Source organism: Gallus gallus, chromosome 3 (genome assembly GCF_016699485.2).
Source record: "Gallus gallus isolate bGalGal1 chromosome 3, bGalGal1.mat.broiler.GRCg7b, whole genome shotgun sequence".
Taxonomy (NCBI): domain Eukaryota; kingdom Metazoa; phylum Chordata; class Aves; order Galliformes; family Phasianidae; genus Gallus; species Gallus gallus.
The window spans coordinates 52,690,524-52,712,164 of NC_052534.1; the positions used below are offsets into that span (position 1 = coordinate 52,690,524).

The following is a 21,641-nucleotide window of genomic DNA, read 5'->3' on the forward strand; positions in this document are numbered from 1 at the left end:
CCTAATGCATCTATTCAAGATGAAAATACAAGTAAAACATCCCGATTATTTAAGAATTGTTAAACATAAAGAAGTATAACGTACAGATGGGTTGACTGAGCAAGGAAAGTTCATGATTTCACCAACCTCTTAGATGGAGGTCTCTGAACTCCAAGAGATCCATTTGTTGAGCTGTGACTGGAGATGTAGCTCTGAGAAAAGTTAATTATCACGCATCCTTCTGCAAATACTGCCTCCGAAGATCTGAAGCTCAGGAAGAAAGTACAATCCCTGCATTTTCTCTATAGCCCACATCAGTTGAAAACCCAGATCTGTTAACCTTCCCAAATTACATGAGAAAATCTAAACATGTGGGCCATCACTGATACTTAGCACAGCATCAAAGCACAACAATCTCCCCTCTAGGGGAAAAAACAAAGAATAAAAACAAAAAGGGATAACAGGGAGAAAAACCAAAACAGAAGAGAAAGCCCAAAATCATGAGACAACATCTGAAGAACTAACATGGATCTCTTCAGGTCTCTGTTTTTGATACATCATTTTCAAAAGGGACCACCCCAGCCCTATTTTAATAATATAGTAAATATGACTTATTTTAAATGAGTGCAAAGGTCGCAAGGATGAGAAGATCTACTCCTCTTCATTTTCATCATGCTGAATTTATTTTCCTTTATTTTACAGCTATCCTTGGTCTTTGCAATCAGTTCCTCAGTGAGTGCAGTAACTTGCATTTTCCCCCATGCTGCTGTACAAAAAAGATTAATAATAAAAAAAGAACTATTCTTTTTGCACTTCATCCTGTCTTCTTGTTTTTCTGCCTTTTCCAGCTTCTATCCCATCTCTTCTAAGGCTGGAACTCATTTGAAAAAAATCTCAACCATTTCACAAGCAGCAACCTGCTTTGCGAGACATGAATCCTGAAAAACAATATGGAGACTTTTCCTGTGGAAATGTAAATGTGTAAAGAACTGCAAAAGCTGTTTAAGTAACATTGAACAGTTTTACTAAAATTCTATTTTACAAAAGAAGGAAAAGTGGAACATCTGACAGAAAGCTTTTTTGTTCCTTGATATAAACAAGATTATGATTCAGAGCTCACAATCCAAATGGGTTTTAATCATCACAGAAGAAGAGAGAGCCGTTGGCTGTAGAGCAGCAGAAACAGCATTCTCCTTTAGATACCAATGCATGCATTGGGAACTGGCTAAAGAGGAACCATGGGCTGATACTCTATCGTTCGGAGTAGCTGTAAAACGTATCAGTCAACACTTAGTCCAGCTCACAAGATAATTAACAATGGGGTCATAAATTCCACTGCCTACCACTGACTCCCATTTGGAATAATTACAGGCTATCCACCTACATTCTCCCATCACTTTTAAATATCTACAATTTTTGAACAATTCTGCAACATGGGCTTGAAGTTTCAAGCTATCTGCCTGCCACGTTTAAAACTATCCCAGAGGTGGTACTTAATGGAACAGAAATGTTTTGCTATAATTTACTTCAGGAATCAGTTAAGATGATAAATACTCAGAATGTGTTGCATCAAACATAGGCAGCTTCAACATGTACCTTCAAAAATATTTTGGTGAGCTGTAATAGAACTTCTGCATTAAAAAATAAACCGTCGGGGCAAAATAATTTTATGTATAATAGAAATTAAAATGCTAATCTAAGTGTTGTGGGATGAAAGTCAGCATTTAGAGTGTGTTTGATCTTACTGTGTTCATGCAAATTTTACACAATCAATCTTCTAACTACTAATTTATGTTCAGAAATAATGACCTTATATTTTCTCCAGCCACTCTTTAACTTCAGCATAAGCATCTTCATCTCCATTCCAGTCAGAGACGTACTTTTTTTTTTTTTTTTTTTCTTTTTTTAGGCTGAAGGTTATACATTTGTAATTTACCACTTATGGCTTTTTCATAGCTTACTTTTTTCAGTGATGATTCTCTGGTTTCCTAGAGTTTCAATATAAACATGACCAACATAGTCTTTTTACACACTATAGCAAATACTTCAGTTTAGTTATCAGTCATCTTAGTTACGTATTTTAATTTCATACCAATCACTAAGCAAAAATTAATTTTCATTGAAACACCTCAAATTAATACACTATTACATCAAAGCTGGCTTAATATAGAAATCCAGAAGTTCTTTTAACTATTTTATAAAAAGATATAAGAAAAATGACCTCTCTTCTTCAGGGTCTGGGGACTGAATCCGGTATTTGTAAACAGTGGTATGATGTACAAACGAAAGCAACTTTTGATTTTTTTTTTTTTTTAATAGCAATGGAGTATACATGCAATGCTCTGCCTCCTTCATTCAATGAAAAAGTTGCTTTTCCAATCACATCCAATCACATTTCCAACCACATCTATCTTGCATGAAGCACTACACAAAACATAGGGTTATTGACTAGGTCTATACAACATAATTGTCAAAAAAGTTTCAGACAGATTTATTCTCAACATCCCAAGCCAATTAAAATCTAATCCAAATCACTATCCAGATTAGCATGCCATACCAACAAGCCATGCCCATACCAGAAAGCAAAACACAAGCAGTTCCAGAGGTGTTCTATTATATCTTGCTTAAAGCTACATCAACAAATTTTGCACTACCCTTTTCAAACTTGCTGACAAACAGACTCAATCTACTCTCATTAAATATCATCAGCTAGATTTTACTGCATGCTTATGGTTGATTTTATTTTCCTCAACTTTTTGCTTTGAGTTTCAGACACATTTCAGAAGCTGCAAAAACAATGCACTTACAAATGACGTGCATTTGATCCAAAAGCTTGGAAAGACAGACATATCAGATAATCTGATGTTAAAAGATATTACATAAATCAGACATACTTTGAGGTGTACTCAATTACTATGTCATGCCAGTTAAAAGACTACTTAGTCTTTCTTTCAAACAGCACGGATGAATTCTTAACAACCAAGAGCCCCAAAACAGCAGGAGCACACTTAAAAAAAGACTCAAAATTCAATTTCCAAGATATTTTAATTAGTTCCCAAGTCCAAATAGCCTCCACAACATAGCAGACAGAAAGAATATTAGCTGGGAATACAAACTTCTAGATCACTAATACCAAAGATGAACCAAATGGTTGAACTGTCCTTTGATTCAGGTTATTAGAGAGATGAAACACCTATGAAGTAAATCTCCCTAAACGTTCACGTTGTTTAGCATCTCTGTCTCCGGTTTCAGGATCATCTCCACTAAATATTAGTACTTTCTCTTAGTTAACCATACATAAACAAAATTCTCAGTGTACACGCAAAGAATCAATGATCGAGACTGCATGCAGCAGTCCATGCAGTTGTTGGTGGTTGGGCTGGAATGCAATCAAAATTACTCTACCTGATGTATCAAGAAACGTTTTCAATGCATGTATTAAAATAATACAAACAACCTCAAGTGCTTAACTTTATGTCTCAGATGATACTCAAATAATTTAGGCACAGAAAAAAGTCCTTCCCATTGTATATCTGTCAGTCCTCTTACATGCTTTCTTTTCTGGAGGAAGTCGTAAATTTTGTAACCATTTTAAGGCTATTTAAGCTTCTTAAATAATTGTTTTAAAAAATGAAAGCAGAGCCAGAATTTTAACAGAACATTGCTATGTTCAACCTTTTTGCATATTTGGGACTTCCCATATAGATAATCTAAATATTGAAATATGAATTCTACCTCTTAAGCAGTGTTCACAGTACATTCTTCAGTATTTTGCTTACATCAAACAACTGCATTCATATGCTTCTAGCTCCACTGTTTTAAAAATGAAAACGGAGAGTCCTACTGACACTGAAAGAGTGATTTCATTGCCATAGGTGATGAGATGGAGAGCTTCTGTATATTTCCACTCCCCTAATGGGTACAGTAATAAGCTGTTAGTTCTTTAGGCAAATGACATGAATCTGTTGGATTAAAGGCTTTATTCTCTGCCCGTAATCAGTAACTTGAGAGCCTTCTGTAGATTCTGCACAGCAGTGCTCACATCCTCATATTGCAAAGCACTGCCAGCATACTTGCAGTATTTTTGAGCTCTGGCAAAGTCCTCTGGAGTCAAACGGACGTCCCCTGCAAAAAAACATAACACTATTATGTTTTACTTACATTTGCAGTAATATTACAAAAAAGCACGCTGATACTTGTGGTAATATTACGAATATTACTTCTTTGCTGCTGGTATTTTAAGATATCAGAGACCCTTTCAAAACATTGTTTTTTTTTATATAATCCAGTGCCTTTCAGAAGTAAGTCAATACCTTTGAGAAAGATCCGCTCTTTCGCCAAAGTAGCAAAAAAAGAACATTTTAACAATAAGTTATTTGTAATCATATAACAACCTGCAAGAAACAAGGAAAGTGTTTTTTGTGGTACAATATAATCAGCTTACTCTCTTCTTCAGAAATAATACAACCACAGTTAGAAACTGTTCCCTCTACACTGGAATAGATTTTCAATATGTGGAAACAATCTCACTGAGATGTTTTTGCACATATGATATTTCTGTTTTATTCAAGTAATGCACATGTGTCAATTTTAGGTAAGTTAACTAGAAACAGCATTGATCCTACTACATTTCCCAATATTTTTTTTAATATTGGAAAAAAATATTCTCATAACAAAGCATAAAACAATTAAGTGTCATTAGAATATTTTCTTGACATAATCACAACACATGCATTCAGTGTTCTAAAAAGAATAGTAGGGACTCATAAAATATTTACTTCAGAACAACTTAACTTGTGAAAGATTTGATTTTAATGAACACACTTAAATACTTATTTATTTAATAGATTTTCCACACAGCATTTAATAATCAATAATGAGATGTCACATTGAGAAGAAATGTACTTTAAAATGTACCACAAGTTTCGATATAAAATTGGTTCAAGAAAGGTCTAGTTCTCTAAGTGTAGCTTTCTCATCTTGAGCAAGGACACGAATACACTTCAGCACATTTTACAAGGTACAATCATAGTTAGCCAGATCTTTTCTTTCAAGATAAAACTCTTGTTAGCAATACTGTGAGAAAATTTACTGAAGTATCTGAGTTCTTATCAGGAAATATCTTTTATCTTTGCTTTTCCTTTCCCCAGTCTTGTTATTTAAAGACAGCTTTTGAACAAATAAAATGGAAAACCTAGGAATATTAAAAACTAGACTGGTTTGCTGGTTTTTAAAACAAGCATACCTCAATAAAAAGCAGGACGGTAAGTGCTTTCAAGATTAGTTTTATCTTTTTTTTTTTTTTAAATGTACATTAGAAAATCATTTATTTTCTATTCAATAAATAAGTCTGACCACAAAATAACTTTTGAGCACTGAGGCACATGACAACTCGGTGGGCTCATTTTCACTGCAGTGTATATTAGTTTACTGCCAAATAAGTGAAACCACATTAAAATCTCTTAAAATACACAAACATGGGTAAATATGCGTGAGGGAGTGCATAAACATAAGCATACACTTAGGTTATTTTGTAACCTAAATAAAGTCACGGACTAAAAGCAGGTGGGGTCAATCTGTGACCACATTACCGAACACCTTTAAGAAATCTGAAAGACCAAGTTCCTCTCAAAGTGGCTTTATGCTGTGATGCCAAAAGAAACTACAAAATCATTCTTTAAAACCAGGCCAAGGCATCAGTCCACTATTCAACTAATTTATTGGAAGGAAGCCTAAATTCACCAGTCTAATCTTATTTTTGCAGTATGAGCTCTAATGTTTTGCTGGCATAATGATTTATTTATTATGAAATCTACTTCAAATGCTATTATGACATAACTTGAGGGAAAAAAAATTGACTTCAAATGTGTAAACTTTGGTTTATAAAAGGTGTTGATCTTCTGACATCTTCAGCGGCCTCAGCTCCTATTATGAGCCTCAGCACCTCATAATGGACAAGTAGTATAGTAATAAAACATCTGTTTTCTAAAATTCTCAAAATAATGCAAAATTTAACTTAATTAATTTAACTTAACATGTACTTAAATTGAAAGTATCATCTCAAAAGTTAGTAACTAACTTTGGTTCATACACTGTTAAATAACTTTGCAGAAAACAAACAACACTCTGGGGGTCTCAGTGGCCAAGAGGAACACGTGCCAAAAACACGATCCTGCAAAGAAGGCTGGCTAATGGTATTTCTAGCTGCACTGGGAGAAGCATTGTCAGCAGGTCAAAGGAAATAATTCTTTCCATCTACTTAATACTGGTGAGGCTACATCTGTGTCCAATTCTGGGTTCCCCAGCACAAAGTGAGACATGGAGCTAATGGAGAGTACAGTGAAGGGTCATGAAGCTGATTACGAGACCGGAGTATCTTTCATATGAGGAAAAGCTGGGAGAGATGGGACTCTTCAACCCAGGGAAGAAAAGGCTCAGAGGGATCTTATCAATACAGATAAATAAATGAAGGGCATCAGTAAGGAAGATGGAGCTGTAGGCCCTTCTGGTGGTGTTCAGTGACTAGAGCACAGACAACAGGCACAAACTAAAACACAGGAAGTTCCAATATGCATATTAGGGAACACTTTTTTAATTGTGAGAGTGGCCAATGACTGCCATAGGCTGTCCAAAGAGACTGTGGAATCTCCCTACTTGGGGATCTTCAAAAGCCACCTGGATATGGTCCTGAGCAACGTGCTGTAGGTGGCTCTGCTTGAGAAAGGGGGCAGGACCAGATGGACCTAGAACTGCCTTCCAACCTCAACCAATCTGTGATTTGAGCTTTAAAAAAGCCCACAAGATGGGAAAAAGTATATTGTACTCATCCTGAAACTCATATCTGAAATTATTAGTAATCACATTTAATTCTGAACTGACAGACATATAGAATCCATACTAATGTTAAAAACTGTTATTGTTTTAGTTTAAGAGAAACGCAAAGTAAAAACAAAGTCAACTTTACTAGATATGCTGAAAATTATGTTGAGAAAGAAAGCAGCTTTATATTAACATAAGCATTTAATATATCTGCATCTCCCTGATATCCTTTCCTATTCATCATATTTTCCTTCTCATGAAATTGTACGAATACAAGGCAGCTGATTTAAGAATATTATAATAAGTGTAACTTGGTACATAAATACAGTGATGGGAAATATAATTAATGTTTATCAAAATCTGATTCTCTTTTTTTTTCCCATTAAAGCAGTTAAGACATTCAAGACAATTCCTCGAAGAGTTTTTCTTAAGATTGTGAGAATACATAAAATGTGTTTATTACTTCTACTCTGTGCATGGAAAAGCAAACATTATTATAAATGCAACCAGAATGGACAAGTGGTTTCTCTATACTATGTCACCTGTGGAAGGAAGCATACAGTAATGTAAGAACATCTTATAAAAGCTGTGTGCAACACAATCATGAATGAATTTAGTGTTAGCAAAATCTAGAGGTAACAATTTTTTTAAATGAATTAGACCAGAGAATTTCATAGCTCTGCATTTTGTTAGTAGACATAGTATGCAATGCTTAATTGCATTAGCTTTGATATTTTAAAAAGCCAGTGTAAGGCTCTAAAATCTGCTTTCACAGGACAGGGCACTTATTGCAGGATTTGTGCTAACTAAAATCAAAGGAATACTCTAACTAAATTTTCTTTTGATAAATATTCCAGTCTTCTCCACATAAGCATTAATCAGATTGCTTCTCCCATGTTATGGGTTAGAAAGAAAATATATAATTTATTTCAAAAATATACATTTGATCTTCCTACCACAGAGTCTTCCAGGAGTATGTGGAATATCCTGTTTGGCTATGTCTATACTAGTACATTAAACAGTGCCAGGGAATGCGTCTCAGCACTTGAACTTGACTCTCTACACTGTTGAACTGCTGGAACAGATTGCGGTTTGGTTTTGGCCCATGACAACTACCACTTTCCCAAACAGTTCCTGGGCACGATTCATGGTTAGAGCACGCTAAAGACCATTCAATACTGGCAGCCTTGATGAACTACCTTGTTTAGAAGGTTTAAAAGTTTAATAGTATGGATGTGAGTTGTTCCGTGCCAGCTGCTCTCCATGTCAAATATTTTCAGGCATGTTTAATTTATACAGATATTTATACAGATATTTTGTCTAAATCGTGGAGTAAATGTACTTTGCATTCTACTAGCTGTATGGATCAGCTGGAGAGAAACAATTATCTCCCCTTCTCTCCTGAAGGCAACTTCAGTTCCATAGGAACAGTGCTTATCAAGATATAACTTCAATATGCAGCCAAGGTAGCTGCAGTACATCTTGCAATTCAGGAACTGGAAAGCGCTCCTGGGTCCCCCAGTTTAGCAAGTCTGTTGTGAAATACTGGCATTTCCTAATCTACTTACACAGGAGAAGGACAGGCTATAACAGAGCCTGTATAAAAGGGAACCCTTGGCAGTAGGTGGAGAATGAATTATCTGAAAGGAGGATGTTTTGGGAATCATCAGGCATGCATGGCAGGATGGAGACAGACAAGGAACCATGCCCATTGATCTCAAGATGCTTAATTCTATGCATGCAAACAAAATTGCTACTGACATAATCTATATCCTTCCCAAGCTCCTGCAGAACTGACAGCTTATTTTCTAAGCTTTCACAACCATGGATTTGCACGAGCCTTATCACACCTCCTGGGGTATACTTTTCCAAAACATATTCATAAGTATCTAACATCTTATGCTGTTACAAGACCCAAACTTGTAGTGACACAACAAGAGATGTACAAAGGAAGAATGCAGGCATGCAAATACTCCCATTAGATGAAGTCAATGATTCATCACTATGCTTAGGAAGGGTATTAATATCCTAACTACAGCAAACCAGTTGTTATAGATTATCAGAAGCACAGGGTATGAGTTCACTCTATTCATTTTTCATTTGTATTTATATGTTTATTGAATCACGCTATTACAGGCCAGACACCAAATAATGTAATTTCTAATACTTAACAAAGAGTTAAAGTTTAATTCAAAATTGACATTTTTGTTGTCTAGAATTAAATACTCAAACCAATAAACAACTATGACCAGAATTTTCATAGTAGTTATCAAAAAACCTTTTAGAATAACTGTCTAGATTATCATGAACAGTTGATTAAGTATGAAAGCTTTGCTGCCAAACTTTTTTTTTAAACTAGCAGTTCTTACGATTAAGATTAAATAAAGCATTTAGCTGTTTTCATTAAGTAGTGACCAAAACTCCCACCACAGCCCCCAGAATTGCAAAGCTATCACCAAGATTAAATGGTTCAGTGACTGGTTGGAGAATTTCAATAAAGTGAGCTAACTGTAACAAGAGACATTAATATGCCAGACAGAAACAATAGGATCTACCTTTCGTTATTCAAGAGAACACTAAAAGCATATCTGAATATTTCAAAGATAATTACTGTTATTTTTCTTCTTAAGACATCTTTCACAAAAATAGCCCCTTAATATATTAGGTCCTCACATCCTTAAGCATCCTTATGACAAATGACTAAAGTCACGTTAAACAATGAATTCCTATTGTAGAATTCCATTGATTACAATACTTTTTCAGTGAAGTTGGTATTTTTAAAGACAGAAGTAAAATTCACACAATATAGGTTAGTAGTGACTACATCAAAGAGAAATGACATTTAGAGGATAAAAACCTTGATTAAATGGTAAATCAAAATAATATCATTAGCAATGCTTCACTGTACTATTTTCATTAATATAAAGTTTACTTATAATCAACACAAGCACTGCTGGTACAGAACACAGCAAGTACACTGCATTAGAAAACAACACTGGAACGTTTTTCTTGATTATTCCTTGAAATGAACAAATAATTTACAAACTAACCCTGAAGAAGTAATTTTAAGGAAAGAGAATGTGTACTAATAACCAAAAATAGAATTTAGAAAGGTTATCAGGAATACAGACTTTGTTGAGTACACCAGAACCTTATCTGAGAAAAAACAATGGAGAAAGCTAACACAATGCCAGCTTACCGGCCTGAAAAATTAAAAAAAAAAAAAAAAAAAAGAATCTGATAACACTATCAGAAAAATACAATATTTAGATGATGTCCATTCTTTTTAATATTTATGAATTGTTAGCATGCTGGTAATGGTGACATTATTTCTCAGACTTCTTCTAAGTATTGCAAATTAAACTATGGGGAAGCTGGAGGGTGCAGTGAGAGGCACAAACTACACAGCACATTCATGCATGGACAATACAAATGCCACCACCTTACCTGCAGCCTGAGCACTGTACAGGGAAGGATCTACTAGAGGAATATTTTGAGGAGAAGGTTGAATGGTATTAGTTGTCACTCCTGTAAATTAATGCAGACAATTGGAACAAGGTTATTTCTGTTTGTAGACTTTAGAAGTACACCAAAAAAAGTAGGAAAACAAGAACAGGTAAACTTAATGATTCAATAACTTTTAACTTAAGCAGTAGATGGCTTCTGAAGTCTTACAGTTTGTAGCAAATAATCTTGAAATTACACTGCTGACCGGAATTACATACTGACTGGAATGTTTTATAAAACAATACTGCAGAATTTACAGGCTCTCACTCATGTTATCAGTACAGTATTTCACAGGAATTCAACTTTCAAGTGTTAAACAAATTAAGAAAATATTAGTCCAAAAATACACTGTTTTCCCTAGTGTATTGAGGAAAATCTGCTAAGGAACAGTATGATTAAACTCTTTTTACTGGAAGTTTATATTCTACCTCTTACTATTACGTAGAGACTATTTTTAAAGCCTCATGTCTGCCTCTTAGCAGCAAGCTAAGTCCCTAATTCCTTTGGAAAAAATTGTTGAGAATATAGAAGTTAGATTTGAAAGGGAAATGTTGCTGCTAGAAGAAACAACACAGTGGGGTTAAAAATAAGTAATGCAAAAAAATGTATTTCAACAAGAAACATATTCCATAGTTTTCAGATCCGGCAAAAACAAACAGTAAAACATTTACTTAGACAGAATACAGAAAGCAACGCCCTCCCAGACACCCCCCTCTCTCCCCCCCCCAAAAAAAAAACAACTATCTGAAGGATTTCCCTTTGATAAAGCTGAAAAAAAGAGCATCCTGAACTTTTAATAGGGTGAAACATTCTTAAAATCACATTCTTTAAGGGGAGGGGATGTGTGAGAAATACATCTTGTTCTTTTAATACAAAACTACATCTCAACATTCAAATGATCATCAGGATTGAAATGAAGATCTTCTCACTTTCTAATCTTATTATTATTATATGCCAACAGAGGTGGAGAAGCTGTACATTCATAAATTATCTAAAAATACAATCTTTTTTTTTTTTAATGTAGCTATTGGGAACAACTTTGGCTTTTAAGGAACATGTTTTGGGGCCAAAATTGATAGAAAACAAGATGGAGGAGTCAGTACATCTAGCAGCATATTTCCTATGGCATTTTTACATCGCTACTGTATGAGGTTGCTTTTGCCATAAAACACCTACATTATTTTATCTTGTATCTGATGGAAAGAAGACTATCACAGAATTTGCCTCTTAAGAAAGGCATAAGTTCTTTGCATGTGATTGTGATATACCTGTGTTATGAGGTACTTCAGCTGGAGTATTGGCTGGCGCATGGGCACCTGGTGGTACATGTATGCCAGTGAAATTGCTAGTTGGCGTGTTGTTAGCTTCATACGTAGATGATGACGATGTTGCTTTATCTGTTCCACTCTGGTGAGAAGATGACCCTGCTTCTTCTCTTTCAAGATCTGTCAAGATGACATAAAACAGAAATGAATCCAACTCTTTTGTCCAAACACTTGAAAACTTAAGTGCCTTTTATAAACATTCCTAGTTAGCAGAAAAATGGACACCACCACAATGTGAAATAGAACATATAACAAACAAAATCACTTATTTTTGCTCTGGCAAAGTTAAAAGGAAATCTGCTTTTGAGAATGAGGGAGCAGGAAAAAACATGCTTTCACTGGACAGAGTATCACTTTTTAATTAAAATAAATTACCCCCAATTTCTTGCCCAGACTTAAAACTCTTCATTCTGACCCCTATGGCTTTCTATGGCCCTGATCTGTCTCTTTAGTTTCATTTTGATTTTTCTATCTCCGTATCAGGACTTCTTATTCCATACCTGCAATCCCTTGCCCCATACTTGTGTATGTCTTATACTAACTACCTCGTGATCTTTTCACCAAGGCATTCTGAGTACCACCTTCAAACTTCCTCAGTGGCTAGTTCATGGTCTCTAGTTACTCCTGCAAAAGTGGAATGCCACCCAATTCTAGTTAATTCCCACTAACTCCTAATTTCCTCACCTAGGATTGCCTAATTTCAATGCTACTTTTTATTCCTCTTCTCCTTCCTCGTTCTCTCTTCCAACCCACCCTCCATGTCTGGACTTGTGCATCCTCTGTTTGTGAGTCTGGAAGCTTTTTCCTAATCCAGGCCAGTCTAGAGAATACATAAGTTTCCTCTTGTAAATGCCAGCTTCCAATCCACAGTGGATCTGAGATACAACCGCAGAAAAGTTCCCTCTGCCTTAGGATTCCCCATGTACGTGGAACCTTTGGAGAATTCAGCTGTAAAAGTCTAGCAAGCCCAAGTACGTGTAAACTGCAGTTTCTCAAAAAGCTCAGAACTTGGGCCAAACACAGGCAGATTTTCTTAGAGACAGGAAAAGCCCATCCCTGAGAACAAGGGAAAGAAAAAACATGCGATCTCCTGCCAACTTCTTTCTCCAAGTTTCAAGCCCTCACAGAGACTATCCATCTCATTCTCTCTGATCTATTTTCAGAAACAATAATAGTGACTGAAATCAATAAAATGAAAAACAAAACTGAAAAAAACCCAAACTGTAGGCAATACTGGCCATGGAAGATAGGAACTCAATTGGTTGAAGCCTGGCAATGTTAGTAAAGTAAAAAAAAAAAAAAAAAATGTTGGAAGTGTTTGCCATCCTTAATAGCAATAGCAGTGCCTGTAAGAGGCAAATTCACAAGAGGGCAATATACTTTTATTCAGGCACATGCATGAAGATCAAGCTCAAATGTTTGCTCATTGTGCAATTGTTAAATGTTGAACAGTATTAAACATAAAAGTAGCTTTGTTTAAATTAATGCTTATTAGATATTTAGAGTGCCCAAATGTCATCAAAGCGTAGTAAGTATTCTTTCTGTAAAGTAAATATTTAAAATAGTATTAATGAAAGATTAAATATTAAGACCATGTTGACTTATGTCCTTGCCGTATTCCTGAACAGTTTTAATAGTAGTGGTAAATAAAAGGTTTTCAAGCTGGTGGAAAAGAATTTTTTAATTCAACAAATTACTTATAAGTTCTTTGATAAGAATATCCATACAATTGTTGAGAAATATACATATTTTCAGGGAATGCATACTAAAAAATTAGAGAATGAACATCTCAAAAAGCAGTACTGGCCTGTAAAAGAGTGACACAATTGCTTCATGTTCATTTTCAGCTCCAGTCAAGTTTCTTGTCTTGGAACCTCAGACTTTGTGCTTGGATCTTAGTATAATGGATCCATGGGATCATTAGATTTTCCTCAGAGCCACGGTACAAACACAATATCTTTTTGCTGTTTGTTTAATTATTAAAGCTATGACTTTCTGGAATAAGGCTGATACCCTGGTTCTAAAACAAAAAGTGCAAAGATACTTCTATAAGCATAAAGGATTCTCAAGGCCTAACGGCATTCCCTGTTAACCATATAGATTAAATCTACTAAATTGCTCGTAAATCTCATTGCCTCAAACTGCTAGTGATTTTGAGATAAAACCTAATTCACAGAAATAAGCAGAAGGTAGACATGCAGAAGTGGAACAAAGCTCTAAAAGTTAACTTCTATGTTTTGATATGGACTGTGCCAGCAGCTGTAAACATAACGAATGTTTAACATGCTCAGAAAATCTTCAGTGAAAGCAATCCATTCTTCACTACTTTAAAATCAAAATCTAACCAGAATTAAGATCCTACTATCTTACTATACAAACAACGCACTGAATTTGAACCAACACATCTAGAGATCTAAAAGTAGCCTCAGCAAAATATTACTATCAGAGTGTCTTAATAAATGTTTTTTTTCAATCGCTACATACATTTTTTTTTATCCACACTGCAAAATACAGAGACAGCAAAATCCAGTAATTGATTAGTTTGGTAATTAAAATCAGTGACATCTGCATTTTCAAACCAGGAGTTTAGGGGTTGACAGGATAACGTAAGTAACTAATCACATTATCAGCACATAGGGGCACATGCTTTATATGATAAGACTGTATGTTGGGTGCAAATGTTTCCCCCATTTTGTCTTGATTAGAATGTCTTAATTATATTACAAAATATTAATTCATTAATAATAATTAATAATTTAATATTTAATATTAATAATAATTTATTAATTATTAATGGTTGGACTGGATGATCCTGTGGGTCTTTTCCAACCCTAGCGATTCTATGATTCTATGATTATGCCTTATAGTATACAGAAATGTACTGTCCAGAGTAAGGAAGCACCAAACGTAACTTAAATTCAACATCTCGGACTAAATTGAAAACTAACAAAATTTATTTTAAGGAGTCCAGGGATTTGTAAACATACATTTTTTTTCCCATCATCAACTAATTTTATTTTGAAAACATTTTATTTTTCTCATTGTCCCGTAATGTCTCTCCCCAGTTTGAGATGTTGCTAAAAGATGTACAATGCATGCTTCTTTTTGGAACACCACTTCCCTCTCTCCCCTTCTTTTTTTTTTCCTACCATGTTGAGAAATGAACTGAAAAAAAAACAAAAACAAAATCCTTTCACTGCTCACATACTTTTCTTTCAACTAGTTGGGACTATAAAGGTTTCCTGGAACTCTACAATATAAACGCAATGAAATTGGTGACAGTACATTATGCTGTAACTATACTGTCACTATTCAAGAAGTTTGTCCAATTAGAAATTAAACTGTTAATTTTCCCAATAGGATAAACTCTATTTTGATGACCTGGGGTAACTGCTAAGTAACCTTTATATGTACTCTACAACTTGTATTCCAAATGCATTAATAACTCATGCATGTCATTTTAATGTTTCCATGGTGGCAATCTGACAAAACATCCATAAATTCAGCAGAACCATACAAAGCATGCCTATGTTGCTGTAAAAACATCTCCAAGAGTTACAGTATAGTTTTCAAGAATCACGAAGAAAATAACACTTCGGAAAAAAATGGTGATTTGTCAAGCTATAGAGACCTAGTTTCACTCTGTTTAAACATAATTTTTCCACTTGCAAAGGAAGGAAAAGAATGAGCAAGCAGAAAGGAATGGGGAAGGTCCAGTTGTACATTCAAACAATGTTTCTTTTCTTCTGATAAACAAAGTAAGAATTGACACTTTTTTTTATATGAATCTTTAATAAAAAAATAATTAGATAAACTTTTTTTAAATCTTTGTTGTGTAAAGCATTATGGCCAACTACACTACAAAGGTAATTTCAAAAAACAAACAGCAAGAGTTATTTTTCATTTACTTGCTCAGAAGATAAAAATTATCTTACTATATGAAGTATAGCTTAACAAATAAAAAGACTTTGCTGAATTGGATGTATTGTAGACTTCCTACGAACTCTGATGTAAATTTTAGCTCATTCAGTGTCTGCATCCTTCGTTTACATGTTTCTTGGCAATGAAAGCAACAGTCTTCACCTTTTCACAGTACTGCTTTTAATGATCTGTGATGTAGACTAAAGTTATAAATCTGAATTCTGGTTTCCCTCCAATAACACTTTCTTCTGCAGTCCTGAATAAGTCAGCTACCTTGGCCTGCACATTAAGAAAATGACATAAGAGACTGTCTTGCTGCTGAGAACCAGTTACTGTGTATGAGTTGCATAAATAATTTTTCTTTTTTAGCAAAAGAGATGTAATCTTTGCTTATAAATACATTCTTCACAATCAGTAATCATTGTACATAATCTGGTGAGCTTTGTAAACATTCCCACAGCTATGAACTTAATCACTAAAAAATCACTCATTTAAAGCTGTAACATCCACTATCAAAGACTTTATCGTATCTTCTCCACTGAATTCTAAAGAAATTGGTGTAATCTGTCTTACAAAGATACGGTGATGTTTGCACATGGAGTTGCATCACAGGTCTTGCACTGCAGCTGCACTAGCAATTAAAAACAAACAAAAAACTGCCTTGAAAAAGATCACATGTTGAAGAAAGACTAAGTTTGATAATGCTTCGCTTGAAATACCCACTGTTTTATGTTTCAGTTTTGGCATAGCTGTAAGATCGCCATTCCAGTGATCAAATATGAAGGGTATCTTTAAGTAAGGAAAACATGATAACCAGTAGCTTGATAGTCAAACTGTAACATACTCTATTTGATCACAATATTTGAATTTGCATCAACCAAAACTTCATGTAGCCAGTCCACTAACTACCAATTCAGATTTATCTCCTCTATAGAGGAAAGAGCCCTCAGCTCTTAAGAAGAAAAAATGGAAATACATACCAAAAGTCTCTCCTTCCATTCCAATAGGCCCAGGCTGAGGAGTCTCTCCATTTTTCAGGCAGTTATGAATGTATGCTGCTTTCCACCTGGCATACTTTCTGTGCTGAACATTCTGGGAAAGGTAAACGGTCAGTTATTTTAATCACTCACTTCTTTGATTTAATGCATTCAAGAAAGTTACGTAACAGGTTGGTACAATGGAATACATTTTTTTCTATTGCTTCTCCTTCCATTTTTGCAATAATTTTGAATCTAGGATATTCCGTTCACCTGTGCATATGCAAAAAAATGCAGTATTTTTAAAACCTATGCTTTTCATCCCAACAAGAGATTATGAAAATGTTAGCATGTGATGCTCTTTTAAGGGTAATGTGTGTGAAATTAATCAGTGATTAAAAAAAATATAAAAAGAACAGCTCTAATAGGTTCTCAGTATGAAATGAAAATGTGGAGATCTTCAATTAGTATAGTATGTCAGAAGAATGGAATCAATAATACAAATATCATCTAGTGTGGAAGACAGTGCACTGCATAGTAATTACTGATAGGAAGTTCTTTTTTACATACATCTCCATAAACTTAATTATTTACTTCAGATTAAAATAATAATCTGAAACAGTGTGCAACTTCTGATCAATAGCATTTGATTTTTTTTTTAATTGTATTATTTTAAATTACAAATAGGTATTTAAAACCATGAAAACAGAAAGGTTGGTGTAGTTATGGACTAATACTGTATGTACAGGATATTCTAGGCATAAAATATTTTAATATAATATCCTTACAACGCTACTTAAATCAGATGAAGGACATTAGCAAGAAATAAACTATCTGCATGAAGAGAGATAATCAAATAGGCTGTTCGTTGCAAGGTTGCACGCGAGGCATCTACATACTAGATCTACATATAGGATGTCTAGTCTCTTTATTCCAAATAGGGCATTAAATAGTTTGGGACCAACATAACCAGAACCTTGCTACGGGCTTGTAAAGCAAAAGAACTTTTGTTTCTAAGGAAATTCTACTAGTGGAAGAAAGAATCCTATAGCACTCATGCATACGAGAAATAAGAATATTTTTTGATTAGCTATACAGATTTAGTTGGTCTGACAAATATTAAGTACTTATGTGATCAGCACTTGCTGATTTTGTTGCAGACTGTTAAGTATCACTGCTATTCCTTATTTATTTTTCAAGGTTTTATCCTTCCTTTGGCAGTCTTTGAAAATTGTCTTCATCAGTCAGTAGTAACTTTCTCTGTTTCCTCCTCTTTGACAGAAGTTATCAGCTATACCACTAAATTTTCAAAGTGAGTTTCTTATTCAATTAATTTAGCAAGTAACACTTCCATTTTAATTCTCAGAACGATGAATACTTTATTAAGAATATCTGTTCCACCATATCCAAGATTAAATCTCCTCTGGGACACAAATAACAGAGAGCTGACCAAACAGCTAACTGAAAAGTTTGCTTTAAAACTTTTATTAAGTGCATATTAATAAGAGGAATTGTGATCTTGTTCATCCAGCTCTGGAAAACTTGTTTGATTGTTAACTTTTTGCTAAAGAATGCTAAAACAAATCTGCCTTTCTTTGGTAGACAGTACTTTTGAAATATTCATGTCCAAATGGTCAGACATCAATCTTTTTTTTTTCTCTGTTTTTTTTTTTAATTTTTAAAGTAAATTCATGCCCTTCCAACTTAACATATCACCTTTCAATAGTGAGATTTATTATAACACCAAAAATATCTATTTTAACTAAAACTGTATATAATTCCAACTCAGTAATTAGCAGTAAAGATCTTGCTTGTAGGATGAAAAGGGGGAAGGTGGAAAAGGTAGGAATCTTGCAACAAATCTCCCTATAATCATTCTCATTTGACATAATCCTCGGTCCATGAGGCATTACCAATATTATTAGTATATTTTCTAAGACATGAAACATCTTCTAAAAGACGACTGTTATCTAACATTTCCTGTAATTTGAAATGTTTACTACAATTTCTTATGATTTAGTAACATGAATTTGACTTCTGAACCACAACGCATGGTCTCTGAAGCTCATATTCATGAACTACTTTCAAAAAATAGCAGAACTATACTAGTAACTTGCAACTGTGCTAGGAAAAGCAATCAATTTACACTGATATCCCTAACACTTACCTCTTCAGAGAGCTCCCCAAATACCGTCAAAACATCTATCAGGAGACTGGCAGTGTAAAAGGACTTTATCATGTTTCTGTTAAAAAAAAAAAAAAACATTTCACTAACTTTGGTAATATCATCTTCTTAGGATCACCTTTTAACCACTGCCATTCTAGATTACACTGGCTGGTTTCAAATCAATTGTCACTAGAGTTTTCTTTTAATCTGATGCTACAGAACTTACTTCACAACGTCTATATTTAAGAATATACTGAGAAGTCTCATGATCACTATGCATGAAGTCTTCAGCAATTCTTAAAGCAGGTCATAAGTTCTGCACGTAGTTTCTAGCTTGGAATGTTCAATGTAGGACATTAGACATCCTGTGCTATCTAGACCAGCCAAATCATCAGTGTGCTGTAGCGATCACTGTAACTCAAACAACATTATGTATCATCACAAATATTTCAATATACAATTTCCATATATTTAACTAAGTTCAGTATCACCCTAAGTTCAGTATTATGTTTTAGAAGGTTCACCAGTAGGTTAGCAACCACTTCAAGAACACAAGATGGAGGATACCAGTTAAACAGTCAAGTCGGAGACTGAAATAGTAACAAGTGGAGTTTCCTGAGAGATGAATGCCCAATTCCTGCTTGCAGTCAAATTAACAAGAGTTTGGATACATCTTAAGTCTTACAACAGAGCGAAGATTTTCACCTACTTATGAAACTGCCCAGCCCTGTCTTCGTTGTCTGCATATAAAAACATTTTCAAAGCATAATTCTCCACATGAGCAGAACCAACAATTTCCTGAGTAATTGCTTCATTATCGCCAAATTGTTTTTTCATCTGAAAAAAAGTTGGAAAAAACACATTCATTATCTTATTAGACCCTAGCATTTCAATCTACCTCAAACACAAGAAGCAGACGCTGATTTAGTACAATTGAAAAGAGAAACCATAAACACTTTAATTATTTTTAAGATCTCCAACTTCTAATATAACAAATGCTAAAAGCAGCACGCCAAAGAGAAAGCACGTTGTTTTGGAGAGAAAAATATTAAGTAGCTCTTCACACTATTTTCTAGTCATTTTTAAAAGTAAAAAATGAATCTTAAAACAAACACAAAGATATCTAACTGTAATATTCTGAAGGAATAGCTACAGATATCTTTCCCCTTACTATCCAAAAGACCAAGCGTTCTGATGCACGTGTCGCAATTATGCACAGTTTAAATTATAAAGTATGGTTTGTAAAGGTACTGAAGGTCAGAGTCATTAAGTATCATCTCTTTTGCAAAGTATTTCACAGCAGTACATTACATCTTTCACCAAGTCCAAGTCCCACCTTAACTGATCTAGTGACCTATGGATTTACTGGAATTTTCAGTGTAAGCAGTGTACTTCATTTGAAAGACCTCTTTTCAAAGATGCTGGACTAAAAGAATCCCCAGGCTTCCTAATAAAAATCAGCAAAGCAAATAACCCTCTAACAGTTACAACAGGTGGATTTACAGCTTCTGAATAGGCTTACTGTTTGAATATAAGGAAATCTCAGGTCATCCTCAGAGGACAAAAACAGGAACACTGCACGATATTAACCGGTAGTCTTTATTTTGCCAAAAGATTTAAAAACAGTATCTGAATGGCTGTTATTTTTCAGAGTGAGCGTGAGGAAAATTCAATCATGCAAGCTGTATTTCCACAATATTATTCTGCTGTCAACTTTTTAATACACAGAATGTTTTAAAAAAATATTTCAGTAGTGAAAAATAAACTTTGTAAAGAGTACTTCAAATCTGTAGATTTTTGTCAAACTCATACTCAATATACTTTTTAATAATTACTCATTTTACAAACTATGGTGCACACAAGAAAAACAAAATTACACTTTATAAGTTGCAGGATATATTTTAAATAAAATATTAAATATTACACACATTTAGAATGGCATGAAACTTCTTGTAAATAAAAAAAATAAGTAATTTCCACATGTATCTACATCATTTTATTCTTTGTTACTATGTGATTCAGGATCATTTGTAAGTTTCTGTCTTAATCTCTAAAATAATCAATTATAGCAAGCCACAGAAAGCTGCAAGAACCATTAGAGCAGATCTGCAACACTCCTTTGTGCCCCCTGCTGGTACAGGCAGACTGAAACTGGCTGCTATTAAATTACTGAAGAAGTAGCACTAACACATCAACTTGTCAGTATACTCAGGCTTCCCAGCCCTCAAAATGCTTTATTTTACCTGTTCCGAAGCGTTCTCTCCTGCCTTCCACCATCTGGCTATGTAAAAGGAACTGATGTCTTAGCACCAGCTGTCACAGAGACAACCTTATCTGGTTTTCTAATCTTTCATAATTTGAACAAGAGTAACCGAATAGTGAAGGCAGATTTGTTTGCTGCAGTATCAAAAGGGATAATATAAACCTTCAACAGGAACTTATGTTCATGCATGCCAACACACACATATATATACAAACATACAGATGTATACATACACACACAGTTTTACCTCCTCCCAGTTCTCCTGCTGATTTACTATTACACACAACCTAAATCCTTATAGTATGTCAACATACAGAACACTTGCATCAATGAATGATGACAGAGATAAGACAGTATTTGGAGAAGTTCCATCAACCATTAAAATACCATAATGAATAATTTTAGAGAACAATAATTTCTACTTACAGCTTCCAACTGATCCATAAGTTTAGATAAAAATTTGCGGCATTCTGGGGTTTTACTATCAATCTTCATCCCTGTTTGCATTGCGTACAAACGACCTTAAAGTAGACAAAACACAGAAGAAAAAAAGCAAGGGTGCGTGAGTAGCTAATGCAAAACCCACAGTCCAATCAACAAATTGCATTCCCCATCATATCTGAAAGAAACTCAACAATGGAAGTGAAGCTGAGCACTGACAGGTAGATATAGTCAAACTTTCA

General features: G+C 34.4%; 1 protein-coding gene across 4 annotated transcripts in view; it reads right to left on the reverse strand.

Annotated features, from left to right (window-relative positions):
* Positions 1–3,005: 3,005 nt before the first annotated feature.
* Positions 3,006–21,641, reverse strand: part of VTA1 (vesicle trafficking 1) — a 28,777-nt gene continuing 10,141 nt past the window's right edge. For all 4 annotated transcript variants that reach the window (XM_419713.8, XM_046939134.1, XM_046939135.1 and 1 more), the window contains 7 exons: positions 21,385–21,479; positions 19,405–19,532; positions 18,696–18,771; positions 16,532–16,643; positions 11,574–11,750; positions 10,246–10,326; positions 3,006–4,104 (listed from right to left, as the gene is read on the reverse strand). In XM_419713.8, the coding sequence (XP_419713.4) occupies positions 3,959–4,104; positions 10,246–10,326; positions 11,574–11,750; positions 16,532–16,643; positions 18,696–18,771; positions 19,405–19,532; positions 21,385–21,479 (815 nt within the window). In that variant the 3' untranslated portion in view covers positions 3,006–3,958. The remainder of the gene's footprint in view (positions 4,105–10,245; positions 10,327–11,573; positions 11,751–16,531; positions 16,644–18,695; positions 18,772–19,404; positions 19,533–21,384; positions 21,480–21,641) is intronic.